This window comes from Poecile atricapillus, chromosome 7 (genome assembly GCF_030490865.1).
Source record: "Poecile atricapillus isolate bPoeAtr1 chromosome 7, bPoeAtr1.hap1, whole genome shotgun sequence".
Lineage (NCBI taxonomy): Eukaryota > Metazoa > Chordata > Aves > Passeriformes > Paridae > Poecile > Poecile atricapillus.
Window position 1 is genome coordinate 24,611,161 of NC_081255.1, and position 27,341 is coordinate 24,638,501.

The following is a 27,341-nucleotide window of genomic DNA, read 5'->3' on the forward strand; positions in this document are numbered from 1 at the left end:
GCGGGGGGGTGATGGGGAAGTGGGGGGGTGATGGGGACAGCGGGGGGGTGATGGGGACAGTGGGGGGTGATGGGGACAGTGGGGGGGGTGATGGGGACAGTGAGGGGTGATGGGGACAGCGGGGGAGTGATGGGGACAGTGGGGAGTGATGGGGGACAGCGGGGGGGTGATGGGGGACATGGGGGCTCTGTGTGGGGTGTACTGGGGGCACCAGGCGGTCAGCTTGCAGCTGTGCTCCCTGCACCATTTCCAGAAAAGAGACAGGACTCACAATGCCCCCCAACCCTGCCTGCCATGCTCTCCCCGCCACAAGACCCAGACCCAGTGCAGGCACAGCACCCAGCAGCCAGTGCCATGCTGACCCTTCCAGCTGCAGCACTGGCCACACGCACCAGTCCCAGCCCTAGAGAAGCACAGACACAAACAGGACCTGGGGCAGGAGAGCAGGCTCTGCCCCTGCAGTTTATTTGAATCCAATGTCCCCAAAGCTCCCATGGTGTGGGGCATGTGGGGGTCTCATTCATCCCAGGGGTTCTTGTCAGTGTCGATGGACATGCAGTTGTAGATGGCGTAGCGCAGCAGCTCCTCACAGATTTTGGCCCTGGCAGGGGGGAACGCTAGGTCACAGCCATGATGGGCACAGAAAACCTCAGGCTTCCCTCCCCACACCTGCCTGGACATTCCCCAGGGGAAGGTTTGGGGAGTCTTGATGGGAACCCCAACACCAGCCCCAGGGATTGCGGAGCATCCCTATCCCCAGCTCAACTCACGAGGAATAGTTGGGCAAGAAGAAGGTGCAGGAACACGTGCAGGCCTGTGGCATCAGGTCCAACGCATCCGAGCTTCAGAGAAAGGAGAGTCAGAGCCCAGCACAGTGCAGGGACCTCACATCATGTGGGGACCCCAGCATGGCACAGGGACCCCAACACAGGCAGGATGGACTCAGACTCACTTCGATCTTTCCGGGTACACATTGATCTGAACTGGGAGGCGGCTCCGGCCCGTGACGAACTTGAGGAAACGGCTGAGATCCTCTGAGGGGAAGGACAGAGATCAGGTCTCAGGGACAGGACTGTCCCAGTCACTGCTGTCACAGCAAGATCTGCCTTGCAGAATTACCCCAGCAGCATGGGGCAAAGCTAAGGGATGCTCTCATAATCCCAGGAAGGGACAGGTGGGATAACCCCAGCAAGTTCTCAGGGAAGCAGCTGGTGAGCACCCCTGGGGCACAGGGCAGTGGGTACCCCATACCCTGGCCTGTCCTACTGCATGCGTGGGGTCACTCACCACTGGTGAAGTTGTTGAGTGCCTCCAAGAAATACTGGACACGAGTATCATTAGAGGAGAAGTCCTCAAACTTGACTGCAACAAAGAATGTGCAATGGCTTAATTAGAAACTCCCAGCAAAGCAAAGGAAAGAAGGAGACCCTCTGCTCCTCGGTGAGCCCATGTGAGCCCCTGGCACCCCTGAGTGGGACGAGCACCTTGTGTCATGGTGGGTGGAGAAGCCATGTCCTAGTTTGCAGAGTGGCCACTCAGCTCTGCCCATAGCAGCTGAGGACCAGATGGACCAGAGTGGGGTCCAGTGGGGTTTGCTGCTAAACCTGAAGCATCCAGGGACCCTCTGGCTTACCCTCCCCCAGGCTCTCAGGCACCCATGACCAGGATGCATGTGCAGGACAAGCATTATCAAGGGGATCCCCTGCCCTTACGGAGAACAAGGAGCAGCTCTGGACTGGCCCTATGACTTACTGAACTTCTTTAGTTCAGCCACTGTGATCTCTGGATCCCCGCAGATCCTCTTCTCCATCTGCTGCCAGGTGAGCAGGTCCAGCACAGGCTGGGGCACCACTCGGAGCAGCCCGGCACGTATGGCTGCAATCTGTGGGGACACAGGATGGGCTCCATGTCACCACAGTGGGTCTGAGCCCTGGGCAGCCACCTAGGGCTCTGGGGACAGCAACCACAGGATCCCCAAAAGGGATTCCCAGGGCACATGGACACCCTGGGCATGGGATGCACAAATAAACCACCCAGTTGGAGCTAGGGAGACATTTTGGCAACCACCAGTCCCACAAGTACCAGGATGTCTTGCCACAGGGGCAGGGTCCCCTTGCAGCCCTGTCAGCCCTGGGGGACAGTGTCACCTGCTCCTTGCTCTCCTCCAGCCGAGCCTTTTGCACCAGGCGGATGAACTCCTTGCGGTCCTCGTAGCGCACAGCGGTGTTGCTGCCATTGGGGATCAGCTCCACCATGCGCTGGTCACTCAGCACTGTCGTGTAGGTCAACTCTCTGCCAAACATGAACTCAAAGCCTTCCTTGTCCACCCTCTCCAGCACCTCCAGCAGCTTCACCTGCAATCCAAATGAGCAACAGCCACCACAGTGGAGCCAGAACAAAAATGAGAGAGCACAGCGCTGTCCTGCCAGCATCCGGCCCTGCTCACCAGCTCTGAGTCCACAGTGGCAAAGTCCTTGCTCCAGCTGACCTCCTCCCCTGCCAGCTGCTTCCACACCAGTGCTGGCAAAGACAGGATCTGCCAAAAGGAGTGGACACAAGCATTCTCCCCCTGCCTCTCCTTCACCATGGGCAGCCTCTCTGCCCAAGACAGGGTGGCCCCTGCCAAGCCCCACCCCACTCAAGAAGGTTCTGCTGCGCTGACCAGAAATTCCTTGCTCCTCAGGGCTGCCCCCATCAGCTGCCCAATCCACTCATACTTGGGGAAATCCTTGCAGGAGGGGTTTGGGACATACATGTCCCTGGTGTCACTGCTGCTGTTAGCCTGTGGGAGAGATGCTTAGGACACACAGAGATTTGACAAACCCAGCAGGGTCTCTCCTGCAGCCCTCCCCACAATCACCCCTCCACCCCTTTACAGGCCTCCAGGAGACCTCCACCACCCAGGTACAAGCACAGCTCCCCCAGCCAATAGCCCTGCAAGCATTAAGATAGGGGTGACACCCCAGGCTCTGCTGACTGACTCCCCTGGCCTGGACAGGCAGACAGTGGGATGCCAAACCTGATTGGAGGTGCGCACAAAGAATGGCAGAGGCAGCGGGACATCGCTGGAGCTGGGACACAGTTCCTCTGACACATCTGACAGGCTGTCCCGAAAGCCACCACCTTCCAGGGGGACAGACGACACAGGTTAGTGCCTGACACACCAGGGCCAGACACTGAGCCACAGGATCTAGCCAAGCTGCCCCCCTCTCTGGGGCAGCAACAGCTCTGGTGGGGTAGGGGAGATACAGGGACAATCTCATGTTTGCAGAGCAGGGCTGCCTCTCCCAGAGCCGCTAGGACAGTGTGGGCACCCACTGAGCTGCACCCCAACACAGGAGACACCAGGGGAGAGCTCTCACCATTGTCAATGATGCCCTCACTGATGAAATCGCACTCCCACCACTGGCTGTAGGTCAACGGCCACCTGTGGGGAAACAACAGCCCCATGGACATCCTTCCTCTGAGCATACCAGCAGCACCTGGAATTCCCTTGCACCCTGCTCTGGGGAAGTGACACCCCACAAAAATGACACTGAAGACCTACCTGTAGTCCAGGGGCTGATTGTTCTTGGAAGATCTGAGGCCTTCATACAGCTGGAGAGTAGTAGAGCAGAAAGGGGATGAGATGGGGGCAAGATACCTGCTGAAGTGACAGGTACCTGGCACAGGGCATGGCGTTGCCATACTTGGGTGAAGACAGCGTTCCTACAGCTGGGGTCCAGCGCAGGGTTGGCACGGTGCTCCCGGGCCAGGAGCCGGTTGATGTAGAGCTTTGGCGCAGTGTGAGGAGCAGAGCTCTCCGAGGACTGCAGACAATGGGCAATGAGGGCTTCACTCTCCTTAGACAGCAGCAGGAATGGCTTCATGCTCTAACAAGGGACAAGCAGGGATGGTTAGAGGTCTGATCCTGCCACCATCTGCTGTCCTTTCCTCTCCCCAGGTCAGCCCTGGTGTTGCAGGAGATGCTCCTCCATCCCTCAGGCAATGCCAAACATGGCAGCTCTCAGCCCTGGGCTGGTCTGCGCCTACTGGTTCAAGGAGGAAACACTACAGTGCCCTGAAAACCTGAACTTTTGAGGAGATGCCCCTCCTGGCACCATCCCAGGGAAGCCTGGCACATGCTCACCCTGAGTGCATTGAAGGTGCCAATGCTGTCCTCGGAGAGTGGGATCAGGTAACACAGGACACCTTCCAGGAGCTGGACAAACCTGGAGACAGGAGAGAAGCAGTGTGAGGCTGCAGGAGAGTGGCATTTCACCACAGTCCCTGGCCAATGTATTCCCTGCACGTGTTCCCTCCAGCCCATGGAGGGGTACCAGACACAAGGGGAGCACCCACCCAGCACCCTCTGGCCAAGCACTTTATTTCATTTTCCCCAAGAAAATGCTGCAAACAAGAGCAGCCCAGCCCACGCTGCTGCACTGCAGCTGAATCACTGCAGAGAGTCTCTGTGAGGCCAGTGCTGACCCCAGCCTGGGACTGCTCTGCAGGTCAGGGCATGATGCTTTTCAGGACTGAGATCACTGCAGGAATTGTGGGATCCCTGTGCCATACCTCTGAATGAGCACAGCTCGCCGGTACAGCACGTCGGCATCCACCCCTTCCAGGAGAGGGTAGCGAACCAGCCGGGCTGGCTGGAACATGTCGGCATTCAGGATCAGGTCCCACTCCCAGAAGGACACAATCTTAATCCCCTGCAGACGGACATTGTACCCTTGGTCTGCCAAGAAAAAACAATGATGCTGCATGTGCCAGCACAGCTTGGATACTGCAGCAGGGGCCAGGTGCCTCCAGCACCTGCAGCATCTCATATGAAGCTCATTCCTCAACCTTCCCACCAGTGGATGCCAAAAAGCACCCAGTGCGGCAGGAAGAGCTGCAGGTGCCAGGACTAGCTGTGGGTTTAGGGCCAGGCTGGGCTGGCAGCTGCAGTCTGGGTGCACAGGCTCACCCCGGCACTCCAGGAAGCGGATCTCCAGCACCGGCATGTGGGTTTTCATGTCACGGAGGATGCAGACATTCTGGTAGCTGTTCCTGTACACAGCACGGAGGGAGATGGCAGAGCCATGAGGCACAGACAACGGTGAGGTGGCCAGTGAGGCACAGGCCACTCTGGCTCCCCAGCCAAGGATGTGCTTCTACCCATGCAAAAGCCCCCCCACCTCACCAGGGCTCTGGCAGGAGGTGCCCAAGCAGAGAGAAGAGGTTGTCAGAGGCACAGAGACGTTCTGGAGGAAGTGGAAGCTGCATCCAAAAAGCCAGAAAAGAGCACAAATTCAAAGCAGTACAGAAAGAGAAGATGGCTGAGAGCATGTCACTGTTCTTGGGGGTTCCCAGCACATCTCACAAGGGCAGAACCATCCTTCAAGCAGAGTTGGTCATGCAAGGGTGGTGTGTTTTTGAAAGAAACAGCGATTTGCCTAAATGAGCAATTTACAAAGTGTATTTTCAATGCCTTTGTCAAGGTCCCACCAAAGTCCTGGGAAAAAACACTGCAAGTATTCAGACGCAGTGAGGAGCTTACTCCTGCCACTGCGAAGGACACCTCTGCAGTCTCATGGGTGCTTCTTTAGAGACAGATATCACTGCTCAGCCAAAAAACATCAAATAAGCATGGGGGAAGGCGAAGGAGACCTTTGCACTCCTGCGTAAGCCCCTGGCTGCCTTGAGAAGGGTGCTCAGGGCCAGAGTGAAGATGGAGAGGTGAAGCACCCCAGGACTTCTTGGCTACAGCATAGCAGAGATGCTCAGGAAGGTGACAGCAGTGGCATGTGTTTCCAGAAGTGAGGAGGAAGAGGCAGAAAGACCAAAGTCACCAGGCAGAAGGAAGCACGCTGCAAAACAGCTGCTGCAGCATGGGTGAGGAGCAGGAGAGGAGATTAAGGCACTTGACTGGCACATGGAAGCAAGGGACCACCACACTTGTGGGAGCACATATAGCCTGCACTCATGGAGTTCTGACTGTTGGAGAGTCACTGTCACTGGCAAGTCACTCAGAACCAACCCCAGCCCCATCCTTAACATTTGCTCAGGATGCAGAGACAGCTCAGGAGTTTGGCATAAGCTGGGCATAGGCTGCTCCTCACTCTTTACTCACTCGTTAATTAGGACTGTTCTCAGGTGCTGCAGCCTGCTTAGTGTTCCCCCATACACAGCCACTCTCCTGGGTACATAGGAGCTGGACTGCCCATCCAGTGTCAGCCAGAGTCTCCTGGGGGTGAGAAGAGCAAGGAATAGCATTGTTCTCCCTTCATGAGCTGCCTGGGCCCAGAGACGCAGCCAGAGTTGTCCCAGGCCTGGGGAAAGGCCGTATCTTCCTCGGGTGCCTTTGGCAGCAGCTGTCCCCCACCTCAACCCCACACCCTGGGGTTGAAGAGGAAGAGGTGCTTTGCCCCACACCCTGCCCTTCCCTGGCACAGCTGTTGGCATGGAGGGGACACCCCGAGGTCTCACTTGACAATGACGCCTTTCTTCATGTTGAGCCGCACCCAGTGCTGCCCCGGGAGCCCGCTGCTCTCCCAGAAGGTGTATGTCAGATTGTCTGTCAGATGGGCGGCAACACAATCCTCCTGCAAAGGTGCAGCGAGCAGAGGGAGGGAGATGAGCATCATTGGACACACCATGGCATTCTCTGAGATGGGTTTTGTGTGTCCAAAGGAGATCAGGAACGAGCCACTCTGTTGGTTTTTTAGGCTGTGGGTGGATGGTGGCTCCTTGACATAGCAAGCTGGGCATTGCTGTGGACCCCTAGTGCCCCAGAGACACAATGGGGTTTTGCTCCCAATGCCCAACTCCCAACAGCTTTGCTAGAGCAGCAAAACCCTTCCACCATCCCCTGCCCTTCACAGAGGGGATAGCCACAGCTGGCCACTCCTCCCCACGTCTGTGGTGATGCTCACATGTCTTATGCTGATTTTAGACTGCAGAGGAGCCTCACTACGCACCGTCTGTGAGGAGACCTCGATGCTGTTGATGTGTTCCTTGGTGCAGTCCACGCACTGCAGCTTCTTCTCGCTGTGATCGTACAGGAAGTGCCCCAGCTCCATGTCGTGCTCATAGGTCCAGCCTGGGGGCACAGACCTGCAGGGAGTCTCTGTGTTAACAGGACAAGGAGACCAGGCTACCCCAAACCTGCCCACCAGTAGTGTGCAGGAGCCCCAGCTGAGACTGGCTGCAGTGTCTCACGGCCACCAAATCAGCACGGTGCCAGGCCACTGTCCCTGCAGCAGACAGATGGCACGGCTGTATCTCATCAACAGCACACCAGGTATTTATGGCCACTCCAGCCCAGTGGGAATAGCAGTACAGTCATTCCAATGGTTTGTGGAGCAAAGGCCATCTTCGCTTGAACACTGCCAAGATACCAATGTAAAAGGCATCTCATGGCACCCATCCTCCCCACTCCAGACCCTGAAGCCAGTCCTGGCCAGCAGCCCCTCAGGATGCTGAAGTCCTGTTCTAGGAGATGCATTCGTACCGTAACTTCTGCACCGCGGCCTCGTCCTGCTCTATGAGCCTGGGCATCTCTCCAAGGTGCATGGAATACGTCAGGTCCACCACTTGTTCCCAGCTGGAGCAGCAGGGGCGGAGGAGTCACACAATGGAAAAGATGTGTCAGTGCTCAGTGTGTCCATTACTGCTTTAGCCTGAAGTGTAGTCAGCAGTAGTGGGGCACTGGGGGTGACACCCAGGAACAGCTGTGGGAAGGATGAGTGTCCCTGCACCCGGGTACAGGCTGGGAATCCCCCCTGCACATGACCTTCCATCATGAAAATAAAATTTGAACTCTCTGATCACTGCACTACCTCTGTGACATTGCTCAGCCCAAATCCAAATTACTCAGAATGCCCCTGGCATCATCTTTATTCTGTGCAGGCGCTGCCACAAGCAAACAGGATTAGTCTACCAGAGAGCACCCATCTGCCTGCCGGTGCTCGGCGGGGATGTGTCCCACCAGCGCTGGAGGCAGTGAGTGGGCTGTGCCGGGGGTGCCCAAGGGATTTGGGATGCTTGGGTCGCTTGTCCTCTGTGGGGACCGGTCACACGCGTCTCCAGCGCCCAGAGCCCAGTTCCTGCCCGTGGCGCGGCGGGCGGGGGCCATACCTGACAGCAGGTCTGTAATCAACCCCCAGCGTTTGGTGCTGACACTGGATCCTCTGCACGGAGTCAACCGGGACTAATTTATCTCCTCCCTCTCCGAACCTCTGTGCCAGCACCCAGCCCTCCGCCAGGCCACGGGTGCCCGTGTGCTCCTCCAGCTGCTCCTGAAGGCACATCCCGTGCTGTCACCGCCGTCGGGACTCGGCATACCCGTGTGGTTGCCGGTGCCGGTCCCGCGTTACCTTGCTGAGCTTGACCCAGAGCCCGGCGCCGTTGCAGTACTCCTCGCCGGTGGCGCGCAGGCAGCCGCCCTTCCGCACCTCGATCGTGGCCCGCGCCGCCCGCTTGCCGCCCCGCGCCGGCCCCGGGCTGTCCCACACGCTGAGCAGGCTGCGGGCGGCGGCGGCCGCGGCGGCCGAGGGGTCCTTGCAGATCTTGTACTGCACCTCCCGCGGCACGTAGCAGAGCGCGGCGGGCAGCGCCCGGGCGCGGCGGAAGCACTCGCTGCACTGCACCAGGAACCGCAGCCGGCCCAGCACCTGGTGCGGCGCCTCCCCGCCCGCCTTCATCGCGCTCCGGACACCGGCTCCGCGCCGCTGCGCTGAGCCCCGGCCCGGCCCGACCGTGCTCCAACCGTGCCCGTCCCGGAGTGCCCTCCGGCCCCGGGCGCCTCCGGTAGGGCCGCCGTGCCCGCCTCCCTCCGGGGCCGCCCCGCCTCGGGCAGCCTTCGCTTCCCGGCTGCCGCCTCCTCGCCGGGCAGGCGCCGCTCTGCCCATGCCCCGGGCACGCCCCAGCGCTTCTTCATCACTCGCGGGCCGCAGGCGCTCCGCTCTCCGGGCCCCCCCTCTGCCAAGATGTGACTCTGTTACGCCCGCTTCAGTATCCGGCAGGAGCGGGCCCGGGTTACAGGCATCCCCCTTGCCGTGTGGCTTAGGATTCGGCTCCCTCCCGGCCTCCAACATCTCTGTCATTGCTGCATTCCTACAAGCAGAAAGGGAGTCCTGTAGCGTCAGGGCACAGGGCTGCATCTTCAGCAGGGATAGAGAAAAGAGGTGAATGGGAATTCTGGTATGGGAGAGCCAGCTTTTGGCCGTTCTATCCCTGCCCTGGGCAGGCCTGCAGCAGGTGGAGATGCTCAAAGTACTTGCTGGGAAGGACAGGCTTCCCTGCCCAGAACAGCTTTATCCTAGGCAGCAGAGGCATCCTGGCAGCAGGAGTGACACCCAGCCATGACACCCAGCAGCACCCAACTCCCCCTCCCCTCGATCACTGGCAGTGTGTCACCCCATGTCACGTCTGCTTGTTGCATACCGCAGCAAGGCGGTGGCAGAGAGCAACTCAGCCCCACCCCATGCTACCTTAATTTCTTCAGGTTGGGCACAAAGGGCTGAGTTGAGGTATCATGAAACAAGCAGGCTGGCAGAGCTCAAAGGTCCCCACACCCTCCTGGTGCCTGCCTGCTCTCCTGGCAGGTCAGAGTCCAGCTCCATCCCTGTCTGTAAAAGTACAGAGCAGAGATCCAACAGCTGTTCATCCCTGCAGTGTTACCTACCGCACAGTCATGACTGTGCCTCATCACAGCAATGGCCACCGGCCTTACTATGAACCACAGCGCAGAAGAAATGCAGACTTCAGCCTTGCTCTTACCTGCAGTAACCACAGCCAGGAAGGTCCTGGGCCCTCCCTTTGCACCCATGTCACCCTGTACCACTATTTTAAAAGCTGCTGCAAAGGGTTGAGCCAGTTAATACTCTGAGTCACGTCTGTGACACTACTTTGGGTGCAAGACATGGCAGGGCCAATCTCTGCCTCACCTCCAGCTGCCTCTCACAACACCAGTCATCACTGCTGTTTAAAATCACAGAATCATTTAGACTGGAAAAAACCTCTAAGTTCATAGAGTCCAAGTGTTAACCCAGCATTGCCATGTTTATTACTAAACCATGTCCACAAGTGTCATATCCACTATTTAACCCAACAGAAGGACACAGGAGCCCCAGCCAGACCAGAGAAATCATCAGGAAGGCCAGGAGCAGTTAGTTCATTCATTTTATTTTAGATCCTACATGAGGTAGGGACAGACAGAACCTGTCAAACTACTAAGAGTTTGTCATACTCCAGGGTATTAGTAGCATAACAAGAACAGCTAGACTACATGTGCATTATTAATCACCTGAAACTATTTGATGACAATCCAGCGAGTTGAAGGCAGAAGACAGCAAGTGGTTACATGGAGCCATGATGACATCAGTCCCTCCCCCAGCTCACCCCTATCCAACCTGTAGAGCTGCAGCTCTGGCTCATGGAGATGCTCCTCAGCGACACAGAGACACCAGCACCTTCCTTAGGATGACACTGGATTGAAAATCAATCTCCACTGATTTGAGACTAGCTGTTGGGGTGGGGACATGCAGCCACTGGTTCCTGATTCTCAGGACTCTCTCACCCCAGGCCACATGCAGCAGGACTCCAGGGCAGGGGCACTTGATTTATGTCTTGTCAAACACGATAGGAGACAGTTCCTACCCACAGCTTTAGAGATCAGAGAAGAAACTTGACGCAGCACGGACATAACACCTATTTTGGGCCCCTAAGACTGGCCAGAGTTGAGCCAGGCTGACCTTTTCCACAATTTGCTGGGCTGCCACAGCAGAAATTCAGTCTGTGATTTGCTTTATAATACTGCAGATGAGAGGACATCCAGGCCAGCTCCCAGCTCCCCCTTCCCAGCTTACCTTTGCACAGCTAACTGAACAGCACAATCCGTGGGTTATCTTGGCATCATTCCACAGCAGACATATTTTTCCAGACCCTCTGACCATGCACCAAACAATCTCACTGCTGCAATGGGCTCCTCCTCCCTACTCGAAGGGTTTTCACAGGTCTCTCCACCCCAGTACACCACCACAGCCAACTGCTGCAATTTCCAATAAGGTGATAACACAAAATAGACAGTAAAGCAATGGTTTATATGGTAAAAAAATATTTTTCTCAGTATGCTTGCAGGAGACCATTCTGGGTGATCACCTCTCTGCTGGAGCCAGGGTCCTGTTACTACAAGTATCTTTTAAACAGAAATCCCTATCACCAGCTAGATCCTTTCCCCAGAGTTCCAGCAAACCCTTGGGCAGCACTCAGTGGCAGGAAATAAGAGTTCAGATGCTAAAATATCCTGATGGAAAGAAGAGTAGAAAAATGCAGAAATGTGGGAAAAACTAGTTGATAACTCCATAGTTATTAAGTGCTTCAGGTTAGGGAGGGCCTAGATATAAAGCCAGCAGGATGAGACTGGAAGGTTGACCACAGTGCCCAGGGCTGTACAAGAAGTCTTTGGGCATCTCCAAAGACAGAGGTGCCACAATGCTTCTAGGAAAGGATCCCACCACTTCAGCCAGGTTCTGCTCTCAACATCACCTTGCACAGCAGCTCTCTCCTCATCATGGAAGGGTGGGGCTGTGTACATGGATAATCAGAGGGAATAGAACTGTCTAAACACATCTCAGTGAGAAACCTGAAGTGTTCTGAACCTGAAGTGTTCTGGGGAAGTGTTCTGGGTATAGCTCTGTAATTACCCGTTACCCTCCTTCAGCTGCAATTGCTTCCAAGGGCAGGGGAGCCAGAGGTGCTTTCTCCCCCACAGCTGATCACCCCAAGCAGTCCTAGCTGGCTCCTAACCTGCCCATTCCCACGGGTGACATCAGCTCACCCTCCACCAAAGACTAGGGCCATCTTATCCATCCCACCCTGAACTACTTACCAAACAACCCCTGCCCAGCAATCAAGAGAGAAGTCTATTTTACTGCTGTTTCTAATTCTGCTCAGTAAATAATGTGGCCTCTTGCTGATCTCCAGTAGAGGCAAGAGGGCAAGGTTGAGAAAAGCAGTATCAATTTCATCCCAATGTTAGTCTCTTTTCGGATGGCTCATTTCAAATCCCAGCTCACTGCTGCAGGCTTCTTCCTCAACACTCCTAACTGAGGGAAAGCCAGCAGATCAAAGTCCTTTCACCAGCTTACTCATGCCCATTTAAAACAGACACCCTAGGAAGTGACTCAGTCACCAGCACGGAAAAGTATCGCACTGGCTCTGCTCCTGCTCCCATCCATACTGGTGGTTGAAATCAACCACAAAGCCACAGAGATCAATTCTCAGACAACTCTAGGATTTACAAAAGACCTCCTCCAGCAGACAGGACTTCACACCCACCCAGCTGAGCATGGAAGGCCCTGCTGCAGGCAAGGGCTGTCGTAAACAGCTTCCCCATTCATCCTGTGCTCTCCACTCACCATGATGCAGGAGATGGCAGCACATGCTCCTTCCTGGTCCTACATCCCTTTTAGTAACAACCCTCCTCAGCAGACCTGGGAATACTTGTTTCAAAAGAAACTCATGAAAGGAAGGACTTTGTTTACAACTGGAAGTGATTTCTGGATGACAGACTCATTCAACAGAGGAGAAAAAGCCGTGAAACATTAAGACAGGATAAATCTTAACTCACAGCATCAGCCCCGCTCCTGTGCAGCCCCAATGACTCTGTGACTCACAGTACTAGAGGTCCAACAGACCATACAAGCTGAAGATGTAGCTCAGAGTATAAATGTAGACTAACATCTAGCAGCTCCCAGTGCTAGGCAATGACTAGCCCTGCCCAGAGCTGGGAAGATCCACAAATATTTCCAAGAAGTTGCAAAGGTTTCATTTGCCATTCCTCACTCATATAGCATGTGTCCATCTGCTCAAGGAGCTCCAACATTTGGTACCCAGTTTCTACACTGCCCTAGGGCAAATGCTTTTCCTATTCACCTGAGACCTCCCATGACCTTTCCTATGGACAAGAGTAGGGGAGCAGAGCCTGGCACTGCCATGCCTGCTACTGCTTTAACCTCTGCAGTGTGGAAGATGAACTTGGGCCTGATGGTAGATCTCCATGACAACTAGAATAGATTAGTTGTAATACTGGCATTCAAGGAAAAAATGAGGCTCAAAGAGTCTGGGAGAACAGCTGCCAGGCCACCAGCATGCTGAATGCAGAACTGAAAGAAAAAAAAGGAAAGCAGACAGTTCCCACCCACTGTGAGGGAGCAGCTTCCCCAGCAGTAACTGCTGTACAAGAGGTGCCAGGAATGGCAGGAACTCAGATTTTGTGTGATGTTAGAGCATGGGAGTCCCTTTGGAAGCACCCACAGTCCTGCTGTGTGGGTCTGTTATGACACCTGGTGGCCAAAGGCACCCCTGCAGCACCTGACACCAGATTAAGAAGAACGGAGCTTGCTCCATTCTTCTTAATCCTAATGATCTAATTGAATTGATCTAATGATCTCAATGAGAAATTGAATGATCTAATTTCCACTAACCTCATGTGAGAGCAGGAACAAGGCAACAGAGGGTGGTCAAGACACTGAGCATCTTGGCGACCCCAAGACAGTCTCAGCAGCAGCTCACAGTTCTCTGTCCTGTGCTGTAAGCTGCTGTGCAGTTTTGTCTTCTTACCCCACTTTTGTTTGAGCAAAGTGCAGCCTGGAAGGAGTGAGCATTGTGGAGCTACAAGAAGATGTGGAGAAGGAACTCATTACAAAAGCCTACCAGACCTTTCTGAGGCATGAGGGCTCAGCCAGGGTTCCATCATTGCAATCACATTTACAGTCCAAGCTAGCTCCCACCCCGCTGAAGACCCAACCCTTTATGTCCACTGCTGGGAGCCAGACTTCACACCTATATATTTATTATATATACACATCCCGTGGGGACAAGGGAATGCTTCCCATTGCATGGTTTTCTTGAATAATTGTCCATGCTGCTTGGTCAGGCTGCAACGTCACTCTTCCCATGGACTCATATCTGTGTCAATGGCCACGCAGTTATAGGCAGCATAGCGCAACTTCTCTTCACATACCTTGGCTCTAGGGATGACAGGAAGGAAAAAAAAAAAAGATAAGGAGGAGCTGCAATTGCTGCATTTGCCAGTTGAGAGGACAAGATGTTTTCTGAAATGGAGGATATGTTTCACCAGGGGCTCACACAGCAGCCACGTGGGACAGGCAGGGAATATAAGTGTGGCGAAGTGATGGGGCCCAATCAGCACCAAGATTAAGGAGAGCCCACACACACAGTCCCCCCCTGGACACAGGGAAGCATCAAAACTTACGTAGCATAGTTGGGCAAGAAGAGGGTGCTGGAGCAGGTGGATGACTCTGGCAAAGCATCTGTTGTCTCTGAGCTGGGGAGAAGATGACAAACTGATTAGAACCAGCAGGCCAGGGAGCCCAGACAACCCACCCCTTTGGTGTGGGATCTGTCAGCCTTGCAGTCTACAGAAGAATGGACTTACCCCATCTTGTCTGGATAGATGTAGATCCGTGCTGGTAGGCGACTTCTGCCAGTGACAAATCTGAGGAAGCGACTGCGATCCTCTGTGAAGCAAAAGCAAAGACATCAGGAAACCCTAGAGGGATGTGAGATGCAGTACAGCTGCTTCCAGGTATCCCCAGCACTAGTGAGCAGTCCCTTCAGCCTAGCTGCTTGCTTTCCTTCAGTGGTTTCCCTCCCAGCTCCCAGCCAGCAGGCAGGAGCTGTCATGGCACGACATATGCATGGACAGAGCTAAATGCTCACCATTGGTGAAGTTATTGAGTGCTTCCCAGAAGTACTGAACACGAGTATCCTGTGGCTCAAAGTCCTCAAACCGGGCTGTCAGAAAGGACACAGAAAAGGAGTTTAATAAAGGTCTGAGCTCCTCCCTCTTTGGCAGTGAATGTCTGCAGGCAGTGACCATGTAGACCCAAGGTGCAAGGGAAATATATAGACAGGCCCCTCCCAGGAAACACAGCCAGATCCACATCTCAGCTCCACAGGGGCTTAAATATTGGCAGCTTAGGGATGCCCCAGTATCTACTGTGAGGCCCAGGAATGGAGTCAAAGGACTGTCCCCATCAACACCCAGGTAAAGGTAAGAAGTACACAGGACCATATTCTCACTGTAAGAAAGGCTAATACTGGCCTCTCACACTTCTCCTTGTGCCAGCACAGACAGATGACAGTCTTGTTTTCAGGAAGAGAGTTTTCAGCAAAACCCTTCACTTACTGAGCCTCTTCAGGGCATCAACTGTGACTTCAGGGTCTCCACAGACCTTTTTTTCAAGCTCCTGCCATGTAAGGAGGTCAAGAACAGCTTGGGGCACCACCTTCAGCAGCCCAGCCTGCATGGCCATGATCTGAAAAGGAGACAAGGCAGTTAAGCAGCATGTCTTACCCATTACTCTGACTCAAGGTTGAGACTAGGGACTCTAATGGATTCAAGCCATGTGACTGCTCAGCACATGCTCCAAAGAACCTGAAGAAACGGGACACTATCCCAGAATGATTCAGAAACCTGTGACAGATCTGTGAATAAAATCCATGATCACCCATGCTACTAGAAGCCACTTTGCTTCTCAACAACTCCATAGGCTCCAGGACCCCACCAAAAGGGTTGGATACCATTGCCCTAATGAGCACAGGGACACTAACCACAGTGCATTTTACCAGAAACAGGCTAGGGTCAGGTCTCTGGGAGCCAATGACCACCCACAGGGTGGGACAGTGTCACCTGCTCCTTGCTCTCCTCCAGCCGAGCTTTTTGCACCAGGCGGATGAACTCCTTGCGGTCCTCGTAGCGCACAGCGGTGTTGCTGCCGTTGGGGATCAGCTCCACCATGCGCTGGTCACTCAGCACTGTCGTGTAGGTCAGCTCATTTCCAAATTTGAATTCAAAGGTGTCTTTATCCATGACTTCCATCACCTCCAGGAGCTTCACCTGTCCAGGCACCAAGTAAGTGTATGTTAGAGAGACGGCCAGAGAGCAGTGATGTGCCCAAGTCCTCATCTTCTCCCCAGACAAGTGACAGTGACACAACATGGGATACGCTGCCCTAAAGCTGTTTAGCAGACCTTGGGCCATTGCATGCTTGAAGCAGCAGTCAGCATGGCTGCATCTCTATAACAGCATTTGCTACTTCTTTATAGCTAAAAGTTGTCCTTTGTTGTCTTTATTTGACATATCATAGGAGGAAGCAAGTGCATGAGGAGAGGAACACAAGTCTTGCTGAGTGCTACAAGGAATAGGATAGGCACAGCCTCCCAGTCCCTCTCACCAACACGGAGTCCACAGCAGGGAAGTCTTTGCTCCAGCTGACCTCTTCCCCTGTTAATTGTTTCCATACAAAGCCAGGAAGAGCCAGGACCTGAAGAAGAGATTTTATTGACTCTGTGTCAAAATAAGACCTCCCCAAAGATGGAGATAGGTCTCAACAATGCAGACACAAAGAGGCTTCCCTACTTCCCCCTCCACATGCAGAGCTCATTGTAGCTGAGTAGAGACCAAACACTATCTCCCAAGTTCTTAGAAGCATCCCCCAAAACTAAGGCTGTGAGTTCTCCAAACTGCTTGGCCCCAAACATGTCTTGTCCCAACATGTGACCACAGAGCCTTTCCATACTCCTGTTAGACAGGCTGCAGGAGACTTGGCAGCAACTCTTCTCAGAGGCATGGGATTGAAAACTTACCAGAAACTCCTTGCCCCTCAGAGCTGCTCCCATGATCTGCCCAATCCACTCGTACTTTGGGAAGTCTTTACACGAGGGGTTGGGGACATACATGTCCCTAGCTTCTCCAGTGCCATTACCCTGGAGTGAGAGGCAAAACTCCAAGTCATAATTTCAGCACAGCATGAAACAACACAGACTACTCCTGCCATGCCTCTGGGCACTTCTCACAGCAGAAGTGGGCTAAACTCTCCATCCCCCTTGGCAATATTCCCAGTGAGAGACTGGTATCCAGGCACTTGTCAGCACATTCTAAAATGAAATGCCACAAAGCAAACTAACAAAGCCCTCACAAAGAAAAGCTTTGGACCCAGAAAAGTAGGTATGTCCCCGGCATGCAAGGGGACAGGGACAGTGCTGCACTGCCAGGAATGGAAGGGTTTGCCCCAAACATCCCAACACACAGCACCTGGTTGGATGTGCGCACGAAGAAGGGCAGAGGCACAGGGGTGTCTGCTGAGCTGGGGCACAGCTCTTCTGACATGTCTGCTAGGCTGTCCCGAAAACCACCACCTGCAACCCCAAAAGAAGGGCATTTTTAGTGATGTGAACTCCCCATGTGCTGATCCTCAGAGTTATGGAGCAAAGATGAGGATTTCTGGTCCAACCTGACCCTGGATTGAACGGAAGGCTCCTATTAGAGCCTTAGGACACTGGAGAAAGTAAGACAAGAGAAATAACATCCCTGCCTGGCCTGTGGAGAACAGCCGGAAGGATCACTGGCCCTGGTAAAGCTGCAGTTAGTGACTAATGGAAATCTAGTCCACATTACAGCACTCTTTATCAGGAACAAAGCCAGGGGTGGCAGGACAAGGCAACCTGCTTTCCTTCTCTCCTCCATGGGAATTAACACTGGGACCGAACAAAAGTACCTACAACAACAGTCACCTCATCAACCCCCAACTGCTCCAGAGGAGCTCTGGTCTCCTGCAACCCCTACCTTGGTCGATGATGCCCTCTGCGATAAATTTGCACTCCCACCACTGGTCATAACGCAACGGCCACCTGTGGAGAACCAGGTATCACTTGAGGTGCTGCTCAAAGCCAAGGAGGTGCTGGGACAGGCACAGCAGGGACATCAAGAGACTAGGGTAGAACAGTCTGAGTTAAGGACAGGACAAGATCTCAATCTCCAGAGACAACTGCATCCTCAGTAGGGAGGTGACACATTGAGGAACGGGCCCTGATCCCATGGCTGAGCTGGCTCCTGTCCTAGCTAAACCCCTCCAGAGTACAGAACATGGGCTTCCCAAACACCCTGTTGTGACAGGCCATAGCTCCCAGCACTGCATAGTGCCTTCCCTCCCCAGTATGCTTACCTATAATCTAGAGGTTTTTCAAACTTGTCTGAAGGTTTCAGGCCTTCATATACCTGCAACAAGCAGAGATAGTCAAGGTTGACATCCCCTCTCCAGGGGAACTGGTGCCACATGAAGGCAGGTACATCAAACACATCAAGTCTCACAGCAGTTTGGGGTGCTTGTGCACACAGAGTCCCAAATCTATTGGAGGTGGGGAGGGAATGGACACAGGAAGATCAGCTGTGAACCACAACACAGAACTGTATGCAGCTACTTGATTGTTGTCACACAGTAAAGAATTCTTTACTGCCTTTTTAGTGCAACAGGATTGTTACACTCTCCATTAACATGCCACAGAGAGCATCCAGGATAGAGTATAGATTTCAACTCAGAGGTCCCAAATCCCTCCTAGATGTTATTCCTGGATATGGGACCATCAGAACATGTAATTGTAGAGCCTGTGAGTCATGTGAAGAGGCCTTGAAGGCTTGGTCAATCTCCAGCTCTAAGCTGTCCCTTCCACCCATCCTAAGGCAGATAATTTTGATTTTGGGATGCTCCACTCTCCCCAGTACAGCAGGGTCCCTTGCAGGAGGGACAGTACCTGGGTGAAGACAGCATTCTTGCAGCTGGGGTCCAGGGCAGGGTTGTCCCGGTGCTCCATGGCCAGGCGTCGGTTTATGTAGAGCCTTGGCATGAAGTTGGGCTTGCTGGTCTCTGAGTCCTTCAGACACTGGGTAATGAGAGCTGTGCGCTTCTTGGACAACAGCAAGAATTGCTTGATGTGCTGCCAACAGGGATGCACAAAACATGTCACCTACTGTCTGCTGAAGTAGTCTGCCATCACATCTCCACGTTTTTCCCTTTCCCAGGGCCTTCACACACAGACATATTCTCACTGACAGTATTTACTCCCCTTTTGCCTCTGAAACATTCTGCATTCTGGCTTAAGGCAGATAACAAGCTCAGCCCTCAAGCCACCAGCTGTCATCTGATGCTCACATTTCAGTGTTGCTTAGACTCCCCTTTACCCTCACTCTCACCAGAACACTGGTCTTACTATCCCTTTTAGCTGTAATCAAAGCCATCTCCTCTAAACAAACAAGAATCCTCAAATGTTTTGGGTCCCATGTTGACCTGGCACAGGAATTACAGTGCATTCTGGCACAAGGCTTAGAAACAAATAGAATGGGGCTATCCTGGTAATGTCTAGCATGTGTATTCTTGGAGAGAAAGGAAAGCAGACAACTAGAGGGATGAACTCAGCACTATGCAAAGGATGAAAAGCAAAAGCTTATTAAAGCCAGGAAAAATGTTACTGGTAAAAGCCTTGATGTTTGGACAAGCCAGCTCAAAGCTGCTGGCAGGAAGTGCAAGAACAGAGCGTCCTGGGCTGAGATCTTGGAGGGGGATGTGCATCCAGCTTGCATGCCCAGTGCTGCTATGATCCAAGCCCCTTTGAGGGTGAAATGTTCTGGTTTGAGCCCACTTGTTAGCCCACAGCTACATGCTTCTACATCAGCAGTTTAGTAGGAAAATAAACAGTATCACCTTTCACAGAGTTAGTGACCTAAGCTCAGAAAAGTATTTCCCTCCAGCAGGCTCCAACAAGCCTGCCTCCTTTGCCACAGCAGGAGCACCATCACCCTGCCAGACTGAGGCCCCAACAAGACACAGAGCCAACTGCTCACCTTGAGTTTGCTGAATGTGCCAACAGTGTGGTCCCAGGCTGGCACCAAGTGATGCAGGACACTGTCCAGGAGCTTGATGAATCTAAATCCCAAAGATATTGCAACAAGGAGTGATGGGGATCTGCACAAGTCTATTCCAGACCACACCACAAGCAGAAAAATAACTGATCCAAACCAAACCCAAAATAGTTTTTTACATCATGTAGTGTCTGGTACTAGATTCCCATTCCCTGGGCACTGCAGGGATTTTGCATCCCTTACAAGCAACTCTGCATACACCTGACCCCGACACTGTACATATATGTTGTGCTTGTGATGCACAAGACACTGTGAACTTGAGCTACAGATCTCCTCTGAAAGCGTAAGAGAGCCACCCTAGAGAGCCAACTTTGTTCCCAAATGACTCCTATTTTCTCCAGTGTCCAGGATGTCTGTCTCAAGAGGAGTGCTATAGTTTTACAGCCTCCTCTTATGCTGGAGATGGCATCCGTCCCTGCTCCCCTCCACACAGTACCTTTGAATGAGCACAGCCCGTCGGTACAGCAGGTCAGGGTCAGTCCCTTCTAGGCGAGGGTAACGCACCAAATTGGGCAACTGGAACATGTCAGCACTGAGCCCCAAGTCCCTCTGCCGCGAGGATTTGATTTTGATGCCTCGGATACGAACATCAATCCCATCATCTGCCAAGAAAGACCATGGATGATATGCCAAGATCACAAGAAAGCAAGCCTTAAATAAAGTATAGGAAATCAATAAGCAAAACCAGTAGGAATGTACCAGCTCCACCAGCTCTGGGGCTGGGCACCAAGAGCCTCAAATACCTCTGTGAAGAAAAAGCAGGGCATTTACAGGAGAAAAATCATTAAATAATTGAAGGCAGAGAAAAATAGGATGAAAGCTGAGAACTTGAAAAATTTCAGATCTCACAGGAGTTTCCCATGGCTCTTTTGAATCTCATCTAAAACAGCCCACAAGGAGAAGAAGAAGTACAAGTAACAGAATAAACTTTTAATGTACAGTATTTTAGAAATGCATTATGGATGTGGCCACAACAGCCAGCCCTACCTCTGCACTCCACAATCCGGATCTCGATGACAGGCAGGTGTGTTGTCATGTCCTCAAGGATGCACACATCCCCAATATAGCTCCTGCAAACACAGCACAGATAAGGACAGAAGGGCTGTTCCCTCACCCATCCTGCCAAAATCAACTCAGACACTTGTAAGGGAAGATGGTTTGCATCTTTTGAAATGGGAGCCTATGGCAAGAACTCAGTTCTTGCTTACAATACAGCTGAATGCCTGCTGGTGAGTCAGGTCCAGGTACCATGATTCTGATGTGTCTCACAACTGGATGAGGAGAGCCCTGATGACTGTACCATGCTATTGTAGGCAGAGTGAACCTGCATCCCAGAGAGCCTGGCTGGTGCTGCATGAGTGCTTCAGGCCAGTGTTTAGCACCTTGGGCCCCTGCAAGAGCCATGACACCCTGTGCACCTCCACCCACTTACTCATCAATGCCGACATCGTTGAGTTTCTTCAGATTGTCCCCCTCGCCCCCATACACAGCAACCCGCTTGGGCATGAAGTTCTCATCAGTGGTATCCACTGTCAGCAGCAGCTTCCTGCAAAGGGAAGCAGGACATTAAGGAGAAGGCAACTGTATCAGAACACCTATCACTACTCCCTCTCATCACTTGGTCATGTTGTTACTAAGCTGGGATTCCCAGGTACCTGTGACAATGCTAAAACCCCATCAAGCCCAGAGCCAGAGTAAGGGCTGAGGGGCAGGGAGCACAAGCAAACTTGGGCCACAACACTCAGGCAGAGAGGGAATGGCTAAGCTTGCCCCAGTCACTAGCCAGCATGTAGAGCAGAGATGACTGTAGAGCAGACGGAGATGACTCACTTGACAATGGTGCCTTTCTTCATGTTGAGCCGCACCCAGTGCTGGCCCTGGGACCCATCACTCTCCCAGTATGTGTCGGCATGGCTGTCTGTCAGGCAGGACACATTGAAGTCCTCCTGGAAGAGGGCAAGTGAACGAAGATCAGATGGGTGTAGGATTAACTTCTCCTTAGTAGTCACTTTCATCATGAATCTTAGTGTCAGAGGGCATCACATGGGCCTGTTCCCTTTGCTGGGTTGTACCCTTTGGTGGGTAGACACCAGGAGTGCAGAGGACACAGAACACTAGGGTTGACCCTCTGAGGTGCTCTGAAGTCACACACACAACACAGAGTATCAAACCCCCCCTAAAATCAGCTTTGCAGCTAATATTAGCACTGGCTTCTCAAACCACTGTTTCTCCAAGGGATACATTACACAACATGCTGCATGACACTCCCCAGGCTTTTCTCCCACATCCTCAGAGTCCAGTCCAGGCCAGAGCAGCACAGCAAGCACTATCCACGCTCCCCAGCCCCAAAGCACAGCGGGGCTGATGTAGCCTTGTCCCTTTAACCCACCGTGTAGGACGAGACATCGATGCTGTCCACGTACTGCTTAACGCTGCCCAAGTTCTCATCCTCCTTCCCAATGTGGTCATATAGGAAATGCACCAGGTCTTCATCACATTCGTAAGTCCATGTTGGGGGCACAAACCTAGCAGGGAAAAGGGATTTCCGGGTCTGGAGAGCTAGAGGCAGCCAGGCTAATGGGTCAAAAAAGGAAGGTCCATATCCTGCTTGTCTTGCTCCGTTTCCTGCTTTTTGCAGGCATATCTAGGACAAGACCGTGCTGTGCAGAGCTGCCTGTTTTCCCCCTCTCCCCTAGGTCTGCAAGAGACAGCTGTCCAGGCAGTCACAAGAGACAGAAGCTTGCCCCTCACCACTGTCCCAGCAGAAGTCAGGAAACAGTCATACCGAAGCTTCTCTACTGCAGCCTCATCCTGCTCCATGGGCCTGGGCTTTGCTCCGAGGCGCAGGGAGTATGTCAGATCCACCACCTGCTCCCATCTGAAACAACACAGAGAAGTGGAGTGAGAACATCCCAGTTGGTGATCGAGGAGTAGCTGTAAGGGGAAGATTGGGGTTTAAAGCCCCACCATGCTTCATCCTCCATCACCTTCAGCATCATCTGCTGTGCTTTCCTTTCCAACCTTGTCTACACCTTCCCGCTGGGCATGTGACAAGCACAGTGCCCGAACCAAACCCAGACCACTCCACATCCGGCATCCCTCTTGCCTCACTTCCATGAAACCTGTCCAAGCAGACCGGGGGTTCCCTAGCCCGGGGCAGGAAGGGCCGTGGGCCAGATCCCGAGCCCGCACAGAGGTGAGCACCTCCGCGCTCCCGGGGACCCAGCGGGACACCGCAGCGGCCCCGCACCTGATGACGGGCTTGTAATCCACTCCGAACAGCTGCTGCTGCCGCTGGATCCGCTCCGTGGACTCCACGGGCACCAGCCGGTCCCCGCCGTCGGCATGCTTGCACACCAGCACCCAGCCCTCCTCGAGATCGCAGCCGCTCCGGTACTCTTCCAGCTGCTCCTGTGGGGACAGCCAGCAGTCAGGCGAGGCCGGGCCGAGCCCTTCGCGGGCCGCCGGTCCCGCGTTACCTTGCTGAGCTTGACCCAGAGCCCGGCGCCGTTGCAGTACTCCTCGCCGGTGGCGCGCAGGCAGCCGCCCTTCCGCACCTCGATCGTGGCCCGCGCCGCCCGCTTGCCGCCCCGCGCCGGCCCCGGGCTGTCCCACACGCTGAGCAGGCTGCGGGCGGCGGCGGCCGCGGCGGCCGAGGGGTCCTTGCAGATCTTGTACTGCACCTCCCGCGGCACGTAGCAGAGCGCGGCGGGCAGCGCCCGGGCGCGGCGGAAGCACTCGCTGCACTGCAGCAGGAACCGCAGCCGGCCCAGCACCTGGTGCGGCGCCTCCCCGCCCGCCCTCATCGCGCTCCGGACACCGGCTCCGCTGCGCTCCGGTTTACGGCGAACCCCGCCCGCCGACAGCCAAGATGGCGGCGCCCGGAGGGGCGGACGTAAAGCAAGATGGCGGCGCCCGTGTCACATACAGAGGAGTGGGGCAAGATGGCAGCGTACGGAGGGGCGGAAGCCGGGCAGTGGGGCGGGGAAAGATGGCGGGGCGGGATGGGGGCGGGACCGGGCGGACCGCGCCGCGTCTGGAGGCAACTGAGAGGCCGGGGAGAGGCGCAGGAGGATGGAGGGTGGCGAGCGGCTCCTGTAAGTAACCGGGACCGGGCAGGCCTGAGTCCCTTTCTAGTGTGGTAACGGGGCCACGTTCCGACTCCTGCACGGGGGATACTGGTGTGGCTCTGGGAACGGCGATCTGGCACTGTGGGAGCGCTGTGGATAGTGGTTTCGTGCTGAGATCCTGTACTGCGGACACTGGTGTGCTATGGGGACACCGCCGAGGCACTGGGATTATGGTGCTGGCACAAGAGTCCAGTACTGGGTCACTGGAGACGCTCTGGGCGGGGAGGGAGGGGGATGATCCTGCCCTGGGAGGGATCAGCGGGGCCACTGGTGTGGTAGTTAATTCACCGGTCCCAAGTGGAGGTTCTGGGGACTTTGTTCGCATAGGCCCCGCGGTTGCCGGGGTTCCCCTCCCAGGTGGAGGCCGGACTCCAGCAGCTCCACAGCGGGGAGGTTGGGGCCGCGTGGCCTGGCACAGACCGCGGGGAATGCAGGACGGCCCGCCCCGCGCCCCGCTCCTCCCAAATCTCTCCAGGCGGGAGCAACTGGTGGCCCCGATAACTTAATCTCGTGGGTCCTGGGCAGCGCATCGCCTCTCCCCCGGGGGAGCCCGCGGTCCTCGGCAGGAAGAAGTCCTGGGCTGTGACGGGGAGAATTTATCACATTTGTCACAGCTGGGCGCAAGCCTCTTCTACGGTCAAGAAGTGGGGATAAGCCGCTTACCTCTGGCACCTTCTGCCCCAACGTGGGGACCTGGCAGGGCACCCAGACCCATCGTGGGTGACAGCCTGTACCTGCTCTTTGCTTCGCAGCCCCAAAGGTTTCCCCAAGCTGAAGAATGACACGTTCCTGCGTGCGGCGCGCGGGGAGGAGACGGAGCACACCCCGGTGTGGTGCATGCGGCAGGCCGGGCGGTACCTGCCAGGTGAGTGGTGGAGGTGTGCGGGGGGTAGCGAAGGGGCCTCAGGAAGAACCCAGTAACATTTGTTGTGGTCCCTTGTAGAGTTTTTGGAGACACGGGCCTCACAGGATTTCTTTGCCACTTGCCGGAGCCCCAAATTGTGCTGTGAGCTGACACTGCAGGTGAGCATCACTCAGGGGTCTGTGTGTCCCCTCTTCCTGCCCAGATGGATATGGGGAGAAACCTTAGTCCTGACCATCCTGGGTGGCCTCAGTAAATTGTGCAGCCCTTGGGGACTCCACTTCCTCGTGTGCTTGAGCACCTCCTCCAGGGAAGAGAGTTGCAACCCCTCACTAACATTGCCTCTTCCTCTGTGCAGCCACTAAGACGATTCCCCCTGGATGCTGCCATCATCTTCTCTGACATCTTAGTGGTACCCCAGGTGAGAGCCATGGCCAATGCCGTGGGAAACAGCAGCTGGCAACAGGGCAGAGTTCAGGGCTGCCCCATTTCTGCTTCTCCATTCTCCCCTGTCCCCAGGCACTGGGCATGGAGGTTGTTATGGTCCCTGGTAAAGGACCCACATTCACAGAGCCTCTGAAGGAGGTGGAGGATCTGCTGAAACTGCGACAGAAGGTGGATGTCACCGCAGAGTTAGGTTACGTCTTCCAGGCCATCACACTGACACGACACAGCCTGGAGGGCAAGGTGCCCCTCATTGGCTTCTCAGGGGCACCGGTAAGTGACATGGCTCCTCTGTGCGGGTTTCCCTAATGGGCTTCTCTGCTCGCGGGGTGAGACCAGCTATGGCACCCCCAGCTGTGGGTGCTACATGGGTGCGTAAGGGGCAGCATTCAATGCAGGAGCAGCTGTGCCTTAGACTCTGGGGTGCTCACAGGTCCTACCTTCAGCACTACAACTGGGACTTTGTGTCTTCTTTCATCTCCATCACTCCCCTCACTTCTCCTCACAGTGGACGCTCATGTCCTACATGATTGAAGGCGGTGGCTCCACTACAATGGCCAAGGCCAAGAGCTGGCTCTACCGTCACCCTGAGGCAAGCCACCGGCTGCTACGGCTTCTGGCCGATGTCATCATTGACTACCTGGTGGGGCAGGTGGCTGCTGGAGCACAGGTGTGTCCTGGGGCAATGGAGACAAAGACAAGAAGGAATACAGGGACTGGGGTCAGGGAGCAGAGAGGGTCTGGCGTCTGGAAGGAGGAGGAGGGACTGAGGGTCTGCTCTCCCAGTCCCATGGGCAAGTGGTTGAGTCACCATCCCTGGAGGTGTTTGATAGACAAGTAGATGGGGCACTTGGGGACATGCTTTATTGGTGGATTTGGCAGTGCTGGGTTAATGGTCGAACTCAATAATCTTGAAGGTCTTTTCCAGCCTAAAGGTTTCTGTGTCCCTGGCAGGCGCTTCAGCTGTTTGAGTCCCATGCAGGGCACCTGGGCCCAGAGCTGTTTCAGGACTTCGCACTGCCTTACATCCGAGACATTGCCCAGGCTGTCAAAAGCAAGCTGAAGGAGGAGGCACTGCCCCTGGTGCCCATGGTGAGTCAGGGCTGCCTGGATTGACCCTGACATCTGAGGGCTGCTGGAAAGGGGTGCATTCCCTGGTACCTGCTTCCTTCAGTCCAGCCCGTGGAGAGGGGTTTGACTCACAGCAGTTGCTGCCCATCTCCTCCCTCCCCAGATCATCTTTGCCAAGGATGCGCACTACGCCCTGCGCGACCTGGCCCACGCAGGTTATGAGGTCGTTGGTCTCGACTGGACCATCCGGCCCCAGGAAGCTCGGTAAGAGTCTGACACAGGGCTCAGGTGTCTGGCCAAGATCCCAGGCCAGGTACTCTGACCTCCTTCTCTAGAAGGACATTGGTCTGGACATTGCTGCTTCAAAGGTGAGGATAGTTGAGCTACCATGCTACAGCTTCTAAAGGCTGTGCTGAGGGGTCCTGGGTGTCCTGTGATAGGGGCTGCAGGCACCTGGCTGCCCTCAGCCCCTCTACCATATGCAGCAACTCACCTGCTTTCTCCCTGCTGCAGTGCACAGGTAGGAAAAGAAGTCACCCTGCAAGGGAACCTGGATCCGTGTGCTCTCTATGCACCCAAGGTGAGCCATGGCCAGCAACTACTTCAAGCCTGTGTTAAAGGCTTTCTGCCTCAGCTTCCCCACTGCAGCACTGGCTTATGTCCCAGCAATCCCCCAGGCTAGCTGGGGTGGGGGGACTAGTGGGGGGTGAAATACCCTGAGCTGGATTGGTCTGACACATGGTTTCCTACCATACCTACAGGAGAAGATTGGCGAGCTGGTGAAGAAGATGCTGGAGAGTTTTGGGACCCAACGCTATATTGCCAACCTGGGCCACGGCCTCTACCCTGACATGAACCCTGAACATGTGGGTGCCTTTGTGGAAGCCGTGCATGCTCACTCCCGTCATATCAACAAGCACAGCTGAGCCTGGGCCCTGGGGACAGGACTCTGGTTTGGGCACAGTCACCCATGTTGTCAGAGGGCTCACTCTAGGCTGGGCTGCAGCATTAAACCAGGACCTTCTCTGCAGCAGCCGTGTGACTCTGGCTGGGGGATGGGGAACTGGATAGCCCTGAAGGA

The 27,341-nt window shown here is 54.7% G+C and overlaps 3 protein-coding genes across 3 annotated transcripts; 1 reads left to right on the forward strand and 2 right to left on the reverse strand.

Annotated features, from left to right (window-relative positions):
* Positions 1-438: 438 nt before the first annotated feature.
* On the reverse strand, positions 439-8,894 carry LOC131581118 (E3 ubiquitin-protein ligase HECTD3-like). Its single transcript, XM_058843040.1, has 21 exons — positions 8,346-8,894; positions 8,107-8,267; positions 7,481-7,573; positions 6,948-7,083; positions 6,457-6,572; positions 6,101-6,214; positions 4,955-5,037; positions 4,558-4,723; positions 4,130-4,211; positions 3,690-3,872; positions 3,548-3,597; positions 3,363-3,427; positions 3,020-3,123; positions 2,663-2,782; positions 2,447-2,536; positions 2,148-2,354; positions 1,753-1,882; positions 1,288-1,362; positions 953-1,034; positions 771-842; positions 439-601 (listed from the first exon to the last, which is right to left on the reverse strand). The coding sequence occupies exons 1-21, from the start codon at positions 8,877-8,879 to the stop codon at positions 517-519; spliced, it is 2,748 nt and encodes a 915-aa protein (XP_058699023.1). The 5' UTR covers positions 8,880-8,894; the 3' UTR covers positions 439-516.
* Positions 8,895-10,135: 1,241 nt separating this feature from the next.
* LOC131580687 (E3 ubiquitin-protein ligase HECTD3-like) lies at positions 10,136-23,559 on the reverse strand. The gene is made up of 21 exons (XM_058842141.1): positions 23,233-23,559; positions 23,004-23,164; positions 22,539-22,631; positions 22,143-22,278; positions 21,584-21,699; positions 21,186-21,299; positions 20,741-20,823; positions 20,190-20,355; positions 19,676-19,757; positions 18,589-18,771; positions 18,003-18,055; positions 17,624-17,688; positions 17,093-17,196; positions 16,645-16,764; positions 16,233-16,322; positions 15,689-15,895; positions 15,185-15,314; positions 14,716-14,790; positions 14,432-14,513; positions 14,249-14,320; positions 10,136-14,003 (listed from the first exon to the last, which is right to left on the reverse strand). The coding sequence occupies exons 1-21, from the start codon at positions 23,557-23,559 to the stop codon at positions 13,919-13,921; spliced, it is 2,544 nt and encodes an 847-aa protein (XP_058698124.1). The 3' UTR covers positions 10,136-13,918.
* A 99-nt stretch (positions 23,560-23,658) lies between these two features.
* On the forward strand, positions 23,659-27,290 carry UROD (uroporphyrinogen decarboxylase). The gene is given in 11 exon segments (XM_058842142.1): positions 23,659-23,813; positions 23,815-23,850; positions 24,636-24,748; positions 24,827-24,906; positions 25,104-25,166; positions 25,265-25,462; positions 25,698-25,859; positions 26,144-26,281; positions 26,424-26,524; positions 26,774-26,840; positions 27,022-27,290. Coding segments are annotated over 11 exon segments (1,278 nt in total). The 3' UTR covers positions 27,187-27,290.
* Positions 27,291-27,341: the final 51 nt, after the last annotated feature.

What these genes read in the sequence shown, in the direction of transcription:
- LOC131581118 (XM_058843040.1), bottom strand. Translation starts at nt 8,879, where the DNA reads ATGGGCAGAGCGGCGCCTGCCCGGCGAGGAGGCGGCAGCCGGGAAGCG. An exon ending in AAGAAAGGCGTCATTGTCAA is followed by an intron (nt 6,215 to 6,456) that starts GTGAGACCTCGG and finishes TCTCACCCCCAG; the next exon opens with GAGACTCTGGCTGACACTGG. An exon ending in CGAGCTGTGCTCATTCAGAG is followed by an intron (nt 4,212 to 4,557) that starts GTATGGCACAGG and finishes TCCTGTCTCCAG; the next exon opens with GTTTGTCCAGCTCCTGGAAG.
- LOC131580687 (XM_058842141.1), bottom strand. Translation starts at nt 23,559, where the DNA reads ATGAGGGCGGGCGGGGAGGCGCCGCACCAGGTGCTGGGCCGGCTGCGG. An exon ending in TCGATGTCTCGTCCTACACG is followed by an intron (nt 21,700 to 22,142) that starts GTGGGTTAAAGG and finishes GCCCTCTTCCAG; the next exon opens with GAGGACTTCAATGTGTCCTG. An exon ending in CTGCTGTGGACTCCGTGTTG is followed by an intron (nt 15,896 to 16,232) that starts GTGAGAGGGACT and finishes GTGCCTGGACAG; the next exon opens with GTGAAGCTCCTGGAGGTGAT.